The sequence below is a fragment of the Prionailurus bengalensis genome, chromosome A2, assembly GCF_016509475.1.
Source record: "Prionailurus bengalensis isolate Pbe53 chromosome A2, Fcat_Pben_1.1_paternal_pri, whole genome shotgun sequence".
Classification (NCBI taxonomy): domain Eukaryota; kingdom Metazoa; phylum Chordata; class Mammalia; order Carnivora; family Felidae; genus Prionailurus; species Prionailurus bengalensis.
This window is the reverse complement of record NC_057348.1, coordinates 125,625,589-125,646,004: the sequence shown is the minus strand read 5'-3', so window position 1 is coordinate 125,646,004 and position 20,416 is coordinate 125,625,589. Positions and strand designations below refer to the sequence as shown.

General features: G+C 35.1%; 1 protein-coding gene across 2 annotated transcripts in view; it reads left to right on the top strand.

Moving 5' to 3' along the window:
• Positions 1-17,933, top strand: part of HERPUD2 (HERPUD family member 2) — a 35,520-nt gene extending 17,587 nt beyond the window's left edge. For both annotated transcript variants that reach the window (XM_043589245.1, XM_043589246.1), the window contains 4 exons: positions 11,390-11,512; positions 15,427-15,750; positions 16,467-16,584; positions 17,069-17,933. In XM_043589245.1, the coding sequence (XP_043445180.1) occupies positions 11,390-11,512; positions 15,427-15,750; positions 16,467-16,584; positions 17,069-17,230 (727 nt within the window). In that variant the 3' untranslated portion in view covers positions 17,231-17,933. The remainder of the gene's footprint in view (positions 1-11,389; positions 11,513-15,426; positions 15,751-16,466; positions 16,585-17,068) is intronic.
• Positions 17,934-20,416: the final 2,483 nt, after the last annotated feature.

The following is a 20,416-nucleotide window of genomic DNA, read 5'->3' as shown; positions in this document are numbered from 1 at the left end:
AGTAGGATCACGGAGAATGTGGTTTGGACCTGGCTTATATATGAAACCAGGGTACTTTACTGGGGTACTCTTGAAGTAAAGGAAACGTGAGTAATAGGTTATTGAGATCGTTTTGTGTTGCATATCGTGCTGTGGGATGCAGTGTGTGGCAGTGCTCCAGACCCACGATTGTGAAGATAGAAGAAATAGGGAAATGGCTGGGACCTCAGAATGGTAGTATAAATGACATAACCAAGGAGTACTTTTTACTTAGAACTTTAGACTTAATTCCATTCTTTTTCTTTTATATTGAGTTATATTTGATGTAAAACATTATATGAATTTAAGGTGTATAGCAAAACTTAATTCTTAATGTTGAAAATCAAAGCTGAGTATATAGCAAAATGTAAGAAACTCATTGTGTCACATTTCTTTTTTTTAAAATATAATTTATTATCAAATTGGTTTCCATACAACACCCAGTGCTCATCCCAACGCATTGTATCACATTTCTTGAATGTGAAGCTTTTTCTCTGAAAGTAAGTGTTTTTAGATAAGGCTAATTGTAGACTTTTATGAAGCACCGATGAAACTATTTTTGTTTTTAGAAAACGATTACTGCAAAACAAAACTTAATTACTTGTAAAAAGCAATGTTCTCAGGGTTTACGTTATGGAATGGCAGCTTAGAATATTTTCTATCTTATGACAGTAATTCATTTCCTGTCTTTTTTTGCAGAGTAAAACAGTTTCAGTTCCTCTCAATTTATACAGTGATTTTACTTATTTTATTTGGTGGTATTGGTGGAAAGTGAGAGTATTATGCATATAATAAATCTGGAAGAATAGATGATGACATGTTAATAATAGTTATCTCTGGATAATAAGATTTAAATTTTTTTTTAATGTTTATTTTTGAGAGAGAGAGTCAGAGAGAGAGAGAGACAGAGACAGAGACAGAGAGACAGGGCACGAGCTGAGGACGGGCAGAGAGAGAAGGAGACACAGAATCTGAAGCAAGCTCCAGGCTCTGAGCTGTCAGCACAGAGCCTGACATGGGGCTTGAACTCGTGAACCGTGAGATCATGACCTGAGCTGAAGTTGGACACTCAACCAGCTGAGCCACCCAGTCGCCCCTGGATAATAAGATTTTTAACTCTCATACTTATAGTGAATGTATTTTGTAATAAACAAAACAAAGCCTATAAGGTTGCAAGTCTTTAGAATAAAACCATAGATATTGTGGGAAAAGATTAATTTCTCTAAGCTAAGCTGTTGAGGAAATCAACGAGACAAAAGCATTCAGCTCTTAGCAGTGTATTAAGCAGATTAGAAAAATCTGAAATAATTGTGCTCTTTTTTTTGCCAAATATAAGTATTAAAATGATGAACAATAAAACTTTAAAGATGTTACAGCTTTATTTAAGGAATCTATTACTAGATGAATAACATTTGGTTTTAAATCAGGAAAGCAATATAGTCTAGTGGCTCCAGATTCTGGAGCCAGCCTGCCTTGGTTTGAATGTATCTACTGACTAGCTTAGGCAAGTCTTTTCCCTACTTTGCTTCAGTTTGCTCATTATCTGGAGATAAGAGTACTTATCATACAGGATTTCTGTGTGGATTAAAAGAGTTCTTGTATGTGAAGTTTTTAGTGATGTGTTAGTAGTTACTTACAAATTCATTAATATTTACAAGTGAATGTTGTACAAACATTCAGCAAACAGATTTGAATGAATGAATGCCTGTGTTGGGTGCTGGAAAATAAATATATTTGAGAAGAGCCCTTTGTGATATACAATGCAATTTATTGAAAGTTTAGTAAATAGGTTGTTTAGTTTAATAACGAATATAATTTAACTTAATCTCATAGTTGTAATTTTTTACTAATGAAGACTTTAAATCTCTCTTTAAGTAGATTTTGTTTAACATAGGCCTTAGCCTTAAATGTGCAAGAGTAGTCAGTGATTTAGTGACCTTGATGAATTCACCAACAAAATAGAAGCTCTGCATTCCTTTTTCAAAATTCACTACAGCCTACATATAACTAGTCACATGTTTTTCACCACATAAGTTAGTATTCTCAATCTTTATTGAGCTTGTTAAAACTGCTAAATCCTGGTGTCTACTCCCTGAGATTTTGAATCACTAGGTTTGTGGTGGTACTCAGGAATTTGCCAACTTAACAAGACTTTGGGAACCTTGCTTTGAGAAATCCTAATACAGGTGATTATTCACCCATATCTAGCTCTTGAAGAAACATGAGAAGACCAGAGCGGTACATACACATCATCGTATTGGCTGTCCATTTATAATGTCACATTTATCAATCCTGACTGTTTTGGACTCAGTCTGTTGTGCTGTCACATTCATTTACTTTAACTCCAAAAATTGCTGGTTGGGTTATAGAATACCCACTCTTTGTACATCACTTTTTCCCCCTGAGATACTAACAGCTTTGTTTTATAGTTAATAAAACTGAAAGCCTACTCATTGTACCTTTCTATATTGCTTGATTTTTTTTAAAGTAAAAATTGCTTTAGTTCACCACCCAGAAATAACTATTACTAACATTTTTGTAATATCCTTTTACTTTTTTCTAAGTAAACTTTAAAAAATTTTTATTATTATTAAAAAAATTTTTTTTTAAATGTTTATTTACTTTTGAGAGAGACAGAAAGACAGAGCAAAGCTGGGGAGGGGCAGAGAGAGGGAGACACTGAATCTAAAGCAGGCTCCAGGCTCTGAGCTATCAACACAGAGCCTGACATGGGGCTGGAACTCACGAACCATGAGATTGTGACCTGAGCTGAAGTCGGACGCTTAACCAACTGAGCCACCCAGGCGCCCCTCTAAGTAAACTTTGAAATAAAACATTGTACTATTTTACTTTGTAAACTTTTTTTAAAAACATAATTTAGCCTGGACGTATTTCCAGATCAAATATAAATCTACCACATTTAAAGTCTTGAGACATGTGGCATTCTGGATGAGTTCTTACATACACACTAATATTTTTTAGATTTTTGTTCCACATTCATTTAGGGTGATTTAGCTCTGGAGTAGACTTGGGGGTGGGAAAAAAGAGGGACGAGAAGGCTGTGCCCAAACGGCAAAATGAAAGCCCTGTAGCTAACCAGGAAGTTCAACGACCAAATATTGTTATTTGAATGTGAACATGCATACTAGGCCCTTAATCCCCTTCCCACTACCCCAAGCAGTTTATTGAAATAGTCCTTCCACATATGTGTAGTTCTCCTGAGAGGAGATCCAAAAAGTACAAGTTTCTCCAGTTGTTTATATTCTAGTAATGCCTTAGTTTAACATCCTGGTTGCCACCCTGTGATCTTCCTCTGTACCCACGTCTTGTTTGAAACAGCCTTTGTTCAGCACTTTGCCAAATCATATTCTTATTATGCACCACCCAATTCAAAGCTCATTCTTTCCAGGGAGACTACTTTGATGTACCCAGAACATTTTATCTTTCCAGCTTTATGTCTGCATATTTCAGCATCTGGTGTCCCATTTATTAAAAGAAAAAATCTATGATTTTTAATTATGTGGATGTGCCAGTTTGCCCACTCCTCTGTTGATGAAGAATGTCTTTAGTTGCTTTTACTGCAAAATAACCTCAAAACTCAGAGGCTTACAACAACATACTCATTTTTCCTGTTCACGAGTCTTGTTAGTCACTTGGGACATCTCTGCCTCAGGCTGTAGGTTGAGTGCTGGTTTGTTTCATGTTTCTCATTCTCTGGACTAGAAACTCCCCAAGACATGTTCTTCTTATGACAAATGACGGGAATGCAAGAGGGGAAGCTAACCACTGAGCACATTTAAAACCTCAGCATGTGTCATGTTCACTAACATTTCATTAGCCAAAACGAATCACATGGCCCTGCTCAGTAGCATTGGGATTGGAGAGGTATTGCCAAGTTACCAATGCCGTGCTGGCAAGTGCTTAGTAACTGGCTTTTCCAGGGGGGATATTAAGTTAATTTGTAGCATTTGCTGATTTCTCTGGTCTTGAATACTTTCACTATGGCAGATTCAAGATACCAAGGGTTGGCTTACAAAATTCTTGAACTTGAACAATTAGCTTTGTGAGTCAGTATTAGCTGGCATGGGCCAGCTTTGCCACCGTGTGTCAGACAGTGTGCGTGTATAATCCTGTTATAGAAGAGTGAAGAATTGGGGCAATATTCTTTTTTTTTTTTTTTAATTTTTTTTAACGTTTATCTGTTATTGAGAGAGAGACAGAGCACGAGTCGGGGAGGGGCAGAGAGGGGGGAGACACAGAATCTGAAGCAGGTTCCAGGCTCTGAGCTGTCAGCACAGAGCCCGACGCAGGGCTTGAACTCATAAACCGTGAGATCATGACCTGAGCCTAAGTCGAATGCTTAGCCTACTGAACCACCCAGGCGCCCCAAATTGGGACAATATTCTATCAGAAATTTTTGGGTTAATTGCTTCCCACTAAACCTCACTATAATCAGTATTCTTAGATACTTACATATTATCAGTTTTTCTTTTAGGGTAAGTTGTGAAAAAGAGAATTCCTGGGTCAAAGTGTTCTTAAGACTTTTTGAGACTCTTAAAGACTATTGTAGAAGTGCAGTGAATTTGTACCAGTTTATTCTAATAACAGCTGTCCATCCCTTCACAGATATGTACTTGCCAGTCTGAGAAATTGGAATGTTCCTGTTTTAAGACATGATAAAGAGACATTCTTTTTGTTTTGGTTTGTGAAATACTTGTTGGTGTGTTGTTATTTTTGAAAATTGATTTGTGACAGTTCTTCATGTAAAAGAATATTAATAATTCTTATGGAGCACTTAGTACAAGCTAGGCATTGTATTAAGCACTTATACATGCTATAATTCAGTGCTAGACATTGAATTTTATATCAACTCTGTGGTCTAGGTACTATTTTCTCCCATTTTACAGGTGAGGAGAATGAGGCTTAAAAGATAGCTATGTAGCTTGCCTAAGTTCACAGAAGGGGTCAGCAGTGGAACTAGAATTCAAATCCATATCTGACCTGAAAGTCTGTATTCTTTTTTTTTTAATATGAAATTTATTGTTAAATTGGTTTCCATACAACACCCAGTGCTCATCCCAAAATGTGCCCTCCTCAATACCCATCACCCACCCTCTCCTCCCTCCCATCCCCCATCAACCCTCAGTTTGTTCTGTTTTTAAGAGTCTCTTATGGAAAGTCTGTGTTCTTAACAGTCTTTTGGAAGTGACTCTCTGTTTTGTCTATCATTAGTTTTAGTATTTTTTCCTAGATTGCCATTTGTATTTTGACTTCATTTATAATGCCCCTCTCCTCTCCGCCCTCCCATGCAAAACCTTTTTCTAGTCAGATCTCCTGGTCAGATTTTAAGTATTGGTGACCGAGTAAGCAAATCTGTATGAGGATCTTATAACTTTCTTCAGTATAAGTTTACTTTAGAATTTGCTGTATACTAGGCATTGAAGACAGGAAAATGAATTATGTACTTGCCCTCAATAGAAGTAGGTCAGATAGGCAAATAAATTACCATGTGCTGATGTGCTCTCATGGTCTTGAAAAAAGTTCTGCAGGAGCCTGGTTGAGGAAATGACTGTCTCTGAGTGAAAGAGTGGGGAGGGCTTCTTGGGGGTAATTGGAGCTGATTTTAGGGGAAGTTCAGCAGGTAGAACAAAGCAAGTGTGGGGAGTCTTGAGAAGGCATATTCTGGGAGCAAGGTGGGTATTCCATGCAGTTGCTGCATCTTTGTGTGGAGTAGTAAGGGAAATGGGGCTGACTTAACAGGTTTTTTGGAAAGAATTTGTTCCTGATTATTGAAGTTTGCAGTTCCTTTTATCTTCTCTCCTTTGTAATTCTTAACTTTAAAAAACGTACAGGGACAACTTCGCTCAGTTGATGAAGCGTCTAACTTTGGCTCAGGTCATGATCTCATGGTTTGTGAGTTCGAGCCTCGTGTTGGGCTCTGTGCTGACACCTCGGAGCCTGGAGCCTGCTTCAGATTCTGTTTCTCCCTCTCTCTCTGCTGCTCCCCTGCTCACGCTTTGTCTCTCTCTCTCTCTCTTTCTCAAAAATAAACATTAAAAAAATAAAATAAACATACTAATGAATGTCTTTTAGTATAGCTTTTCAAGTATGTATTTGTGAATGACAGTCTTTCAAGTTCTTTGTTTTTGTCGTCTTCTCTGTTGTGCTCCATTTCCATGTGTTTCTGTGAATTTCCCTGACCCCTTTTTTTCCTGTGTTTTTATCGAATAGTACTAGCTGGTATAGTCTGTCTGAAAAGGAAAAAAAAAGCTTCTAGAATTTGTGTTATTAAATGATTTCCTCCCACATGTGTATATCAGCAGTTTCCTCACTGACTTTGCCAAGGCCAGAGGGAGAGGCCAGGTTATCCATTTACTTTCCTTGAATAAAGAATATGACATTTTGTATGGAGACAGGCATATTTCAGATTCCAAATAGTTACATTTTCCCTATGTTCCTGCTATTTTATTTGGCTCTTTGCAAAAAAAGCAATACTTAATTATTTTGAGTTATAAAAGTATATATATATAATATAAGTATAATATATATTATAAAAGTATATATATTAAATATTATATTATAAAAGCATATATATATATTAAAGAGTTTGGGGAAAAAAACAAGGAGGGGAAAAAGTATCCCTGTCTAATCCTCTAAAGACAGCTATTTGTTAACATTTAATGTTTACTTCTAGTATTCTTTTCTTTGCAAATGGTTTTCTTTAATATAGTTGTGATTTTTGCCTTGTTAACATTACATTTTCATTTAATGTTGAAAATTAAATGAAATTTTAAGTTTCTAGGTTAGTTGCTTATAAACAGTACTTTATTTCAGAGTTTTCTTGCTATTTATATGTTGTTGTTAGACACATATTTATTGTGCTAAATCCTGGACATATTATAAAGGGTAGAGCCTATTCCCTTTTCTTAGGAGCACAGAGTCTGGTCAGAGAGACAGGAAAGTAAACAGGTAATTCATTTTTAAAGTTATTTTCTAAGAGGTGGTACCTGTGAATGGTACCATTTTTAAAGTGAACGATGTATGCAAGTTTCCTTCTTGTGTCTCCTATGACACAAGCTATCCATGATAAACTGTGTGTGTGTGTGCCTGTGTATATGTGGGTATATGTGTGTGCACACATGAGTGTGTGTATTTAACACAAATAGTAGCGTACATCCTGTACTGGCCTACATTTTGTTTTTTTCACTAAGTATATTAACATCATTCCCTATTAATACACAAGACCTGTCCCATTCTTTATGAAGTACGCAATTTTCCATTATATAGATTACTATATGTTTTTAAAGGTTTTTTTTTTAAACCTTCTAGTTTTCCTTTTTTTTTTTTTAATGTTTATTTATTTATTTAGAAAGAGAGTACACGTGTGTATATGAGCTGGGAAGGGAGAGAGAGAGAGAGGAGACAGAAAATCTCAAGTAGGCTCCACACTGTCAGAATGAAGCCTGATGCGGGGCTCAATTTCACGAACTGTGAGATTGTGACTAGAGCCAAAATCAAGAGTTGGACACTTAACTGACTGAGCCACCCAGGTGCCCCTAAATAGTTAATATTTTTAGTCACTGCTTTTTTAATTTTTAAAAATTTGATTATACTTTTTAAATATTCACAGTAGAGAAAATATAATGAATCCCCATTTACCTAACACCCAGCTTCAACAACTGTTAACAACAGACCATACCATTCTTCATCTGTTTCCCTTTGTTCCTCCTTTGTTCTTGGGCTGGATTATTTCTAAAGCAAAACCTAGACATCTTATCATTTCATGTGTAAATACTGGGTATCTGTAACAGATAAGACAGATATAGACTATAAGAAAATCTTAATCAGAATACCATTAGAATACTCAAAAATTCTTTAATATCATCAACTACCCAGTTCATGTTCAGTTTTCCTTGATTGTCTCAAATGTCTTACAGTTGTCTTGATTGAGTCAGTGTTCGGAGAAGTTGACATATTGCATTTAGTTGATACGTTTTAAAACTCTTCTAATCCTTAAATCCTTCCTGCCCCCACTTTTTTTTAAAGATTTTTATAATGTTTATTTTTTATTTTATAGCTAATAGTTGCTATGCTTTTCATAATATTACTAATATAAAATGTCACTTGGTTAGGGCAGAGATGTGAAAATTTTTTCTGTGTTTCATATTTCTTTAAGTTAATTTTCAGAAGCAGAATTACTTGGGCATCTGGGTAAAAGTGAATATTTTTAAAGGTGTTTAATTTTGTAAAATTGTTTTTTAAAGTCTATTCCAGTTCATCCTGTTAGCAAATGAGTTGGGTTTCACTTATACCCTTGAGAGCCAATACCAAATATTGGCAGACGAAAACAAAAGTCTTTATTTTAACTTGCCTTTATTTGATGTCCTAATGATTATTTCCAGTTTTATGAATTCCTTATATAGAAAATATATTAACTTATGTATTGAAAACATTTTTTTGTAAGCTCTGTCTCTTTAAATTTTATGTCATCAAATAATGTGGATTCCTTTTTTATGCTTTCTAATATTGCTTATAAGTTAGGAGAATCTTCTTCCCTCCAAAGGCTTGATAAATAATCAATTCCAGTTTCTTCTAGATTTTCTGTGGTTTAAGTTTTAATACTTTTATTTTAGTTCATTTGAAACTTACTTGAGCATTTGGAAAGAGAGGAAGCTTTAAACTCCTTTCTCTTCACCACTTATTTGGTAATCACTTTTCCCAGCATGAAATAATTCTCTATCATGTTGTTTAATGATGCATCCTCTGGAATATATTAAATTCTTATTTAATTTAATAAGATCTATAACTATATATTTTAATAATAACTTATTGAGTAATTAATTTATTACTTACTTATTTATTTATTACTTACTATTATTTATTTATTTATTTATTATTTACTATTATTTATTATTACTATTATATATTATATAATTATATATATAATATATAATATATATTATATAAATATATAATATATATATTAATTAATTAATATATTATTAATATATTATTATATATTATTATATTATATAATATAATTAATATATTAATTAATTAATATTATATTATTAATATTTATTAATAAATATTACTGTTTATTATTATTATTATTATTTATTATTTACTATTTATTATTTACTATTATGTATTTATTTATTTATTATTTAGTAAGTAATTATTTATTACTTACTAATTAATTAATTAATTTAATTGATCTATAACTATATATTTTAATAATAACTTATTGAGTAAATATGAATTTAATAAGTAGCAATATTATAATAGTAATAATTATAATAGTATATTATAAATATAATAAATAATATTTAATAAAATAATTATAGTAATAATAAATTATTTAGTAATTTAGTGTCATGTAAATCCTTTATTTCTTGTTTTCTGGAGAGTACCAAATAAATACATAACATCTTGTCTGAGGATAGTCAGCACAATTGAAAGTTGTAGTATGCCAGGTTGGGTCTGGAATGTGTCTTAGCAAGTATATAGTCCAGTAGTTTTTAACTTACTGGAGAGTAAGGGAGGAAGCATTTTGGAATCATCTAGGGGAGTTTAGTAGTTTTTGTTTGTTTGTTTTTGGCAACATATTTTTGATAATCACCATCTGTTCTCAACCACTGTAGGGTGAGGTAGAAAGCTATAATAACTTTTTTCCAAATGATTGTTAGTGGTTCTTTCTTCCCTTGATCTTTAAAACCAGTGACAAAGCCCAGTCTTCTGTTTTACAATTGAAGTAATGGACTTGTGTGAGGTTCTGTTTCTTAGCTGTAGGGATTGGTAGAGCTGTACTTTCAGGGGGATGGGTTTTTTTTCTTTTTTCTTAGTCGGGAAAACTAAGAACATTTAAAGTGTACACCTAGATATAGACTCCCCTTGTTGCTAAGACTTGATTTAGGTGCCTTTCAGATTTGCTTAGATGTATCAGCTTACTGATGGAGATTCTAAGATCTTTATACAAGTATTTTATAATGCTTCTCTGTTCCAGTGGTATGGCTTTCTCTCCAGGTTTAATCAGTGATCGGTATCTTTGTAAAGGAATAGCTGAGTTAAATTTCTTTTCCTTTTCTTATATGGGACTTGTTTATCAAGAGCTGGGAGGAACTCTCATGGAGGCTTCTCTGCTTTTCCCTCTTAATTCAGTTTGTTGGAAAGCTTGGAAAGTAGGGGGAGCAGGGCTCTATTCAGGAAGTAGGAGGATTTTCTGAGGATAAGAGCGCTATATGGCTCCCACTACTGCTCCAAGGATGAGAAAAGTTCAGTTAATATGTAGGGAGGTTGGTGGCTTACCTAGCACCAAGTTGCCTTAAGAACAGATAAGCCTCTCAAGCTCTTTTGAATTAGATTTCTATAATCAGTTATTGCCAATTGTACATTAACAGTCTTTTGAATATAATATTAAAAATTTATCAATTTGTTAATGATTTTTGTCTCACTCTGGTTAGCCCCTACTTATATCAGCTAAAGATAAGGTTCAAGTGATATGAAGAAAAGGAGAGTTAGAAAATTAACAAATTCTGCATTTACTCCATATGCTTATCCCTGTAGTTGTCTTGATATATGTGAATTTCCACAAATATTTATGTATTTTGGAGTTGTATTCAGATTTAGGGGTAAGGGAGAGTAAAAATAAAAATAGCTAACATTTATTGAGTACAGACTAACAACCCTGTGAGGGTTATTAGCTCCCATTTTAGAGATAAGGAAACACACATAGAGAACTTAAATATGACTTCCACAAATTTTACCAAGTTAATAGGCACTTAACATACTTTTAGAATGCGTGTATAAGTATGTACTACTAATCTTGGTTTTTTAACTTAAATTTTTTTTTACAGATTGTATAATGTTTATTTTTTATTTTATAGCTAACAGCTGCTATATTTTTAATAATATTACTAATATAAAATATCATTTGGGGAAAAATATCATTTGGGTAGGACCCCCATTCCTCAAAACATTTGGTCATGAAGTTTATTTTAGGGCTTTTGGTTCTTAAGGAGAATGTACTTAAGATATAATGAAAGTATTTTTGTCCTTTTCTGCTGAAATGAGAAGATAGCAAATGTTTAGTCTTGTCACACATTTTGTGGATGATTTGCTTTATTTTATTCTTAAAATTGGGCTGAAATGTTAGTCATTCTATATACTTGGAGTCAGGGTCATTTTCTATAAGCAATTTTATGTAAGACATTAAATATGTCTTATTTGAACAATGTTGAAAATATTTTTCTTTTCAGTAAGATTTAATGTATTCTGTCAATGGGTGGCTTATACTTAAGAAATGAAAATTCAGAGATATGCCTTCAACTTTCAGAGCATAAAAAGACATTTCTTTATCTCTTTATTGCAGAAATGTGGACAACCAGCTTCCTGGGCAAGCTATTCCAGCTGGATTCCCAGTGTATCCTGCTTTCAGCCCACTGCAGATGCTGTGGTGGCAACAGATGTATGCTCATCAGTATTATATGCAATAGTAAGTTAATTTGAGTTCAGTTTTTTGCTCAGTGTGCCACTTGCTTTATTTCGTTTTTCATCCTAAGTAAGTTGATTTGGGATTTCATTTACTGATATATTTCACTGGTTTTTAAAAATTATTATGAGAATGAGTTTGCCAACATTTTAGCAGATACTTTCTTTTAAATTATTTGGCTAGAGAACACCCGAAAAACAAATAATCCAGTGAAGAAATGGGCAGAAGACATGAATAGACACTTCTCTAAAGAAGACATCCAGATGGCCAATAGGCACATGAAAAGATGCTCAATGTCACTCCTCGTCAGGGAAATACAAATCAAAACCACACTCAGATATCACCTCACGCCAGTCAGAGTGGCTAAAATGAACAAATCAGGAGACTATAGATGCTGGAGAGGATGTGGAGAAACGGGAACTCTCTCACATTGTTGGTGGGAATGCAAACTGGTGCAGCCGCTCTGGAAAACAGTGTGGAGGTTCCTCAAAAAATTAAAAATAGACCTACCCTGTGACCCAGCAATAGCACTGTCAGGAATTTACCCAAGGGATATAGGAGTACTGATGCATAGGGGCACCTGTACCCCAATGTTTATAGCAGTACTCTCAACAATAGCCAAATTATGGAAAGAGCCTAAATGTCCATCAACTGATGAATGGATCAAGAAGATGTGGTTTATATATGTACAGTGGAATACTACTTGGCAATGAGAAAGCATGAAATCTGGCCTTTTGTAGCAACGTGGATGGAACTGGAGAGTGTTTTGCTAAGTGAAATAAGTCATACAGAGAAAGACAGATACCATATGTTTTCACTCCTATGTGGATCCTGAGAAACTTAACAGAAGACCATGGGGGAGGGGAAGGAAAAAAAAAAAAAAAGGTTAGGGAGGGAGCCAAAACATAAGAGACTCTTAAAAACTGAGAATAAACTGAGGGTTGATGGGAGTAGGAGGGAGGGGAAGGTGGGTGATGGGCATTGAGGAGGGTACCTGTTGGGATGAGCACTGGGTGTTGTATGGAAACCAATTTGACAATAAATTACATACATACATACATACATACATACATACATACATACATAAATAGGCTACAGAGAAAAGGGTTCACATCCCGTTCGCATTAGCTAAACCTATTCTCTCCTTCTCCCTCTCTCCCCTACATTTATAGCAGTATTGAGATGCTTTCTTTAATATAACATTTTATCTATTTAAGAGGAGAAAACTTAGGAAAGTTTTACTGGAAGGCAGCAAATCTACATGAAGAGATAGGAAGTTGAATGAAAAAGGGAATCATATGTCAGGGAGGTTCATGTTGATGTGGGTCTCAGTGGAGGCTTGTATGGTTCCAGACTGTTAGTACTTCAGTAAGTTTTGCTTCTGGTCAGCATAGATCTTACTTAGATCCGAGTACGGTTTCTCAGCCTTCATTCTTCTGGACTTCTGTGCATTCATTTAACATTTCTAGCTCCTCTTTGATGTTCTCCTCTCCTTGTTTCTGTGATTTTGTTATCCTCTTCATTCTTTTTGTCTTTCTGATCACTCATGTTGTGTCCTTGAGGGCCCATTTTTTCCCTTCTAAATGGTAACATTCCATGTTCAGTTAGACAGATATTTGTATACTTGTCATGTACCTTAGGACACTCAGTCTCATAAAGAAGACAGGATTCAGTCCTGGACCAGTCCTCTTGGATTTCTTTCATCTGTGGCCTTAGTTGTTAGCTCTCTGTGGATGACCCCTATTCTTTATCTCCTATGCTTCATCCTGGTTGCTGGAAGATTTCCATAGGGAAATTTGCCTTTCCTTTAAATTCAGGATGTCTAAAATTTGACACCACCATCTTCTGTGTGTGTGTGTGTGTGTGTGTGTGTGTGTGTGTGTGTTCAATAAGGTTTACTGTTAGCTTTATTGCCTATAGTCTCTAAGATGCGACTTTATTGTGCCTTTGCAAACAGGATACATTTCTTAAAAAACTGATCAAAATTTCCCTTACATATAGCTCTATATGATAGATTATAGTGCAACACTATTTTTGTTACATAATTATAGAAATATCATAGAATCCAAGAGTACAGCATAAGCGAAAGAAATACAATCCTTAGCCATCTGAGCAAGATGACTTGATGAGTCCTTTTAGTGTAAGTTTAGAAAACATGGAGGAGAGAAAAAAGATACATGCACTCTGCAGTCAGGAGCAAAATACATTAACTACCCGTTCCTTGCAAGGCACAGGTGGGGGTAATGGTGAATTTCAGACACCACCATCCTCTTAAGTGTCTTCTCCTTCCTGACGTCTTTGTCAGTGACAGAGTCTCTTTTTATTCATCTCCAGGCTCTTAACCTTCATCAGCTTTGACTCTGCTTTCACTTATCCCTGAACCCAATAACTTACCAAGATGAGTTAACAATATGTTGTTTCTAACTTTTGTTCTTCCCCTATATCTTACTTTCAATATTTTGCCTAGATATTTTCTCATTTTGGACCTACTTTACTGCAACTGTTCTCTCTCTTTTTAGACTCTCTACCATATTTCATCCCAGGCTAATGTACTTCACACAAAATTGAGCCAGTCATTCCCCATCCTCCCAAATGTCTGATGACTCCCTTACCTACAGTGTGAAGTCTGTATCCTTATCCTTACTCCAGACCTTACCCCATTAAGCTGATCTGCTTCATGGTCCTCATATCCTAATGTTCTCTTGCATAATCCCTTGGCTGCAGACAGGCTATTTGTACCTTACCTGTTGCTGTGGTAATAATTATCATTTGAGTGACTGCTTTGTGCTTAGTACTGTGCTAGATTCTAGATGCTTTCCACCCCTAGTCTCATTTATAACCTCCTGAGAACTGTGTAGGGTAAGTGGGGCTTATTGTAGCTTCCTAAATCATACAATCTTACGTACATTATTTACCTTCTGAGCCTTAGGTTCTCTCCTTTAGTGAAGTAACTCACCTATCAATCAGAATATCTATGAAGTAGGGAGTGTTTTGGAAACTAAAAAGCCCTATACAGATACAAGGTATTAGCATGTTAAATAGACTTTTGTAGCCAGGGAAACTTCTGTTTTATTTTATTTGCTATCTTGATTTTTAAACATTTTATCGTAGAAACATTTCAGCATGTGAGAGTATAGAATAGTAAAATGAATCCCTGTGCACTCACCACCCAGCTTCAATATTCATCAATTCTGTAACTTTTCCCTTCTGTGCTGGATAATTTAAAGCAAATCCCGGATACATTGTTATTGTACTTGAGCCTCTTATAGGAAAATTTATTCTTTCAAGCAATCAAATTATAAGCAAACTTCAGGACCACAGTTATTCATAGGTTTACAAGTACCTATTCCAGTGGTTCCCAGATGGATTTCCCAAAAGTCAGGATTGGGGGTTGTTATCTGAGATCTAGTTAATATCTTAAAATACAAATTATTTATCACTGACAATGGACACACAGGGTAAATGATTAATGTACATTTTTAAACCTATGTTTCAAAACATGGCTCTAAGGGAGAGGTGGTGGGTACAGTGGTAGTCATCCCATTTGGAAAAACAAAAGTGGCCGTTAGTGAACAGGTTTGGAAAAAGATTTGGTCGTTACCTTAGAAAGTAATTTAATGAAAGAGAGAAAATACAGTGATTACCATGGCCTTCTCATCTCTTCCACCTCTCCCCTACCATCTTTGTGAGGCTAAGAGAATATCTTTTCTTGAACTCCTCACTCCTACCATCACTCTTGGCTCTACTTTTCCACTGGGGTTTGTGCTTGCCTAAGAAATGTGGTACAGGAGTTGTGATACTTTGTGCTAAGTTTATGAAAAATAATGTATGGCTCCCCAAGGAAGTTTTACAAAATCTAATATAGTATGATAAAGTTTTCTTTTTCTTTTTAATACTTCTTTTGTTGAATATTTCAGTCAAGCTGCAGTTTCAGCTCAGGCTACATCAAATGCCAACCCAGCCCAGCCTGCTGCTTCACAGCCTCTAAATTTGGCACATGTTCCTGGAGAAGAACCTCCACCAGCTCCAAACCTAGTGGCCCAAGAAAATCGACCCATGAATGAGAATGTTCAAATGAATGCACAGGGAGGTCCAGTGCTAAATGAAGAAGACTTCAATCGAGACTGGCTGGACTGGATGTACACGTTCTCCCGAGCTGCAATTCTCCTTAGCATTGTATACTTCTATTCTTCTTTTAGTCGTTTTATCATGGTAATGGGAGCCATGCTGCTGGTTTATTTGTGAGTGGTGTTCATTACCTTTTTGCGGTTTCTTTTAATTACTTTCTAGAATAGCACAGAATTTGGCATATGGTGGTCTGTCCTGAATGTTGAGTGAAGGAATATGAGTCTTGGACTCCATATATCTAGCACCAAAATCAAAGCAGGTTATGTTGAGTAAGAATGTTTATCAGAACTGTACAAGCAGATTTTTCCTTTACCATCTTTCATAAAAATTATTAATTCAGTTAGACATGCTCTGTTAATTATTTAGTGCTTGAAGGGTCTGAGGCATTATTGTATAAGGATGTTCTTTTTAATTATAGTTATCACTAGTAAATCCTATAGGTATAGGCCAGACTTCTTTTTGTAAGTAGACTTTTTTTTGCCTCCCTTTCCCCCAAGAGGCAAAGAAATGTGTAGTTGAATTTCATTTTCAAAAATATCAGAAAAGATGTTATGATTCCCAGTACATTGAGACATTAAGATAGGTAGGTTAGATATTAAGATATCTGGCATAGAGCCAGTTAAGACCATGGTAGATTTTTAGACTTAACTTGATTCTTGTTTTGCTGTCATTGCTTTGAGAGGGGTAGTCCTTGGCCCGAAGTAGGAGATTTAGTCTTTTCGTTTATTATAGTTGAAATCATTTTTCTGTTGTAGGGCACTAATGGTTATAGCATTGCAAATAAAAACAGTTGCGACTTATTTTCTTTTCTCTTTATTTTACTGAACAGACACCAAGCTGGATGGTTTCCTTTTAGGCAAGAAGGAGGTCAGCAACAGGCTCCCAACAATAATGCCGAAGTTAACAATGATGGGCAAAATGCCAACAACCTAGAACTTGAAGAAATGGTATGCTAACGAGGTTTTTGTATACTTCAAACATAGATATTTCCTCAGCAGAAGAGACCAACATGATTAAAGAATCTTGGGGTGTTCCACAAGTTTTTGTGGAATGGCACATGAAGAAAAGTTAACATAGAAATTGTGTGATTTTATCTGGGAGAACTTAGACTATAATACAGACTATAATACGGTCAGGAAGAACTAACATTATTCCTAAATATAGCCTAGAAAGAAAATTATGCACACAGTGAGAATTTATTGTTTTACATTGGCAGTTACATTCACCTCAAAGTTCCTTTTGAACTTGAGCACTGAGGAATTTATCAGTTTTGGATTTAACAAAGATTTCTGACGGCCAGGTATATACTACTTCCTTGTGACATTGCTCCTGTTCCTTCTCTCTGTAGGGAAGAATTCTCTCTCTTTCTGTCATGAGTTAATGCTAGCTGTTCATATCCCTTAGGAGTATGTTTCTTGTTTTGTTTGAAAGGAGCGTCTTATGGATGATGGGCTTGAAGATGAGAGTGGAGAAGATGCAGGTGAAGATGCCAGTGCAATTCAAAGGCCTGGTTTAATGGCGTCAGCTTGGTCTTTTATCACCACCTTCTTTACTTCACTGATACCAGAGGGGCCTCCCCAGGTTGCCAATTAGACCTGAAAAACTGTGCCAGCTCCGAAGGAGGGTCTGACTTTAGGAAAGTGTTTTAAATAACAGTGCAATTTCAAACAAATTTATTACTTTCTTTTCATCATCATGTACAGAGGTGTTTTTTTCTTTAAGCTTCTCATGCATATGAATATTTTAAGCACAAATGGACTACTAAATGTGTGATTTTTTTTTCAAGATCCTAACAGAACATAGTATAACAATATTGGTCTTCCAGATTTTATTAATTTCAATTATGTATATTCTGTCAAGGCAGATCTATTTGTGTGTCTTATTTCTTTAAAGAGCTGCTTCACATATAAATGTCTATAGCTAATAGCCCAGCCCTTCAGTGTGTAATTTGAATAAATATCTATTTTCTGTGAATTATCCTGAAAGTTTTAAACAGAATGACCTCATAGTTTTTAATAAAGAATATTATTTACCTAAAATGTGCTAGCAGCATCTTGCCCAGCCATAAAGCAATAAACTTCTCAGTAATCTTAATTTTGACATTTGGATAAATAATGGAAACTTTCTATTTTAAGGGCATGTATCCCATCAATTGGAATTAGTACCTTAAAAAAAAAAGGCAGCTCTTCAATGGAATTAATAGTGATATAAATGTTTGATACAGGCAGTACTTTTATAAAATATGCTGGAAATTGCTCCCTGTAATTTTTTTAAATAAAAGGTCAATTATGGTAAACTGTCTTATGGGATATTTGTTCAGATTCTTTAATAATGTACCCATTACATGCCAAAATCTATATACATTTCAGTAGTTGTTGGGAAAGGTTGCTGAAGTCTTCAAGTTCATTTTCATCTCTTTATGTTCCAGATGGGTATCTCTTCATTCTCAGTCTGAAACCTTGCTGGTCTTTTTAAAAATTCCTGTGAAGGCCAATTCAGTATTTTATAAGAAGGGTGTAAGTTTCTCATAGGGTAGCTAATTAAAATTAACCAATGAGGATAGGAGAACTTACTATGCAAGAACTTTATCTGACATGAAATGTGTTATAAAGTTGTATGAGGTACTGGTCCAGTAATATATGATTAGATAATACAACAAAATAGAAGAGTAAGAAAACATTCATGAATGCTTCTCTAAGTTGTTTACTTAAAGCGATAAAAGTGACATTTCAAGGGATAAATTGAAAAGTAAAGTAAAATTGAAAAGTAAAATTACAGATACACAACCTAACCTTATGCCTTAAAGAGCTGGAAAAAGAACAGCAAACAAAACCCCAAACCAGCAGAAGACAGGAAGTAATAAATATTAGAGCAGAAATCAATGCTATCGAAACCAAACCAAACAAAACAAGACAGTAGAACAGATCAATGAGACCAGAAGCTGCTTCTTTGAAAGAATTAACAAAATTGATAAACCACTAGCCAGTTTGGTCAAAAAGAAAAAGGAAAGGACCCAAAGAAACAAAATCAAGAATGAAAGAGGAGAGATCACAACCAATACAGCAGAAATAAAAACAATAATAAGAGAATATTATGAACAAGTATATGCTAATAAAATGGGCAATCTGGAAGAAAGACAAATTCCTAGAAACATATACACTAGCAAAACTGAAACAGGAAAAAATAGAAAATTTGAGCAGACCCATAACCAGGTAAGGAAATCGAACTAGTAATCAAAAATCTCCCAAAAAACAAGAGTCCAGGGCCAGATGGTTTTCCAGGGGGAATTCTACCAAACATTTAAGGAAGAGTTAACACCTATTCTCTTGAAACTGTTCCAAAAAATAGAAATGGAAGGAAAACTTCCAAACTCTATGAGGCCAGCATTACGTTGATTCCAAAACCAGAGAGAGACCTCACTAAAAAGAACTATAGACCAATTTCCCTGATGAACATGGATGCAAAAATCTTCAACAAGATATAAGCCAACTGGCTCCAACAATATATTAAAAAAATTATTCACCACGACCGAGTGGGATTTATACCTGGAATGCAGGGCTGATTCAATAACTGCAAAACAACATGATTCATCAATCAATAAAAGAAAGGACAAGAACCAGATAGATGGACAAGATGGACAAGAACCACTTTCAATAGATGCAGAGAAAGCATTTGACAAAATACAGCATCCTTTCTTGATAAAAGCCCTCAAAAAAGTAGGGATAGAAGGATCATATCTCAAGATCAAAGAAGCCATGTATGAGCGACCCAACGCTAATATCCTCAATGGGGAAAATCTGAGAGCTTTCCCCCTAAGGTCAGGAACAAGACAGGGATGTCTACTCTCGTCACTGTTATTCAACATAGTATTGGAAATCTTAGCCTCTGCAATCAGACAATGCAAAGAAATAAAAGGCATCCAAATCGGCCAGGAGGAGGTCAAACTTTCACTCTTCACAGATGACATGATTCCACCAAAAAACTGCTAGAACTGGTTCATGAATTCAGCAAAGTTGTAGGATATAAAATCAGTGCACAGAAATCAGTTGCATTCCTATTCACCAACAATGAAGCAACAGAAAGAGAAATCAAGGAATCGATTCTGTTTACAATTGCACCAAAAACCGTAAAATGCCTAGGAATAAATCTAACCAAAGAGGTGAAAAATCTATACACTGAAAACTATAGAAAGCTTATGAAAGAAATTGAAGAAGACACCAAAAAATGGAAGAAGATTCCATGCTCCTGGATAGGAAGAACAAATATTGTTAAAATGTCGATACTATCCAAAGCAATCTACATATTCAATGCAATCCCTATCAAAATAATATCAGCATTCTTCACAGAGCTAGAACAAATAATCCTAAAATTTGTATGGAACCAGAAAAGACCCCGAATAGCCAAAGCAATCTTGAAAAAGAAAACCAAAGGAGGAGGCATCACAATCCGAGACTTCAAGCTATACTACAAAACTGTTATCATCAAGATAGTATGGTACTGGCTCAAGAACAGACACACTCAGATCAATGGAACAGGATAGAGAACCCAGAAATGGACCTACAAACATATGGCCAACTAATCTTTGACAAAGCAGGCAAGAATATCCAAGACAGTCTCTTCAGCAAGTGGTGCTGGGAAAACTGGACAGCGACATGCAGAAGAATGAACCTGGACCACTTTCTTACACCATACACAAAAATAAACTCAAAATGGATGAAAGACGTAAGACAGGAAGCCATCAAAATCCTTGAGGAGGAAGCAGGCAAAAACCTCTCTGAT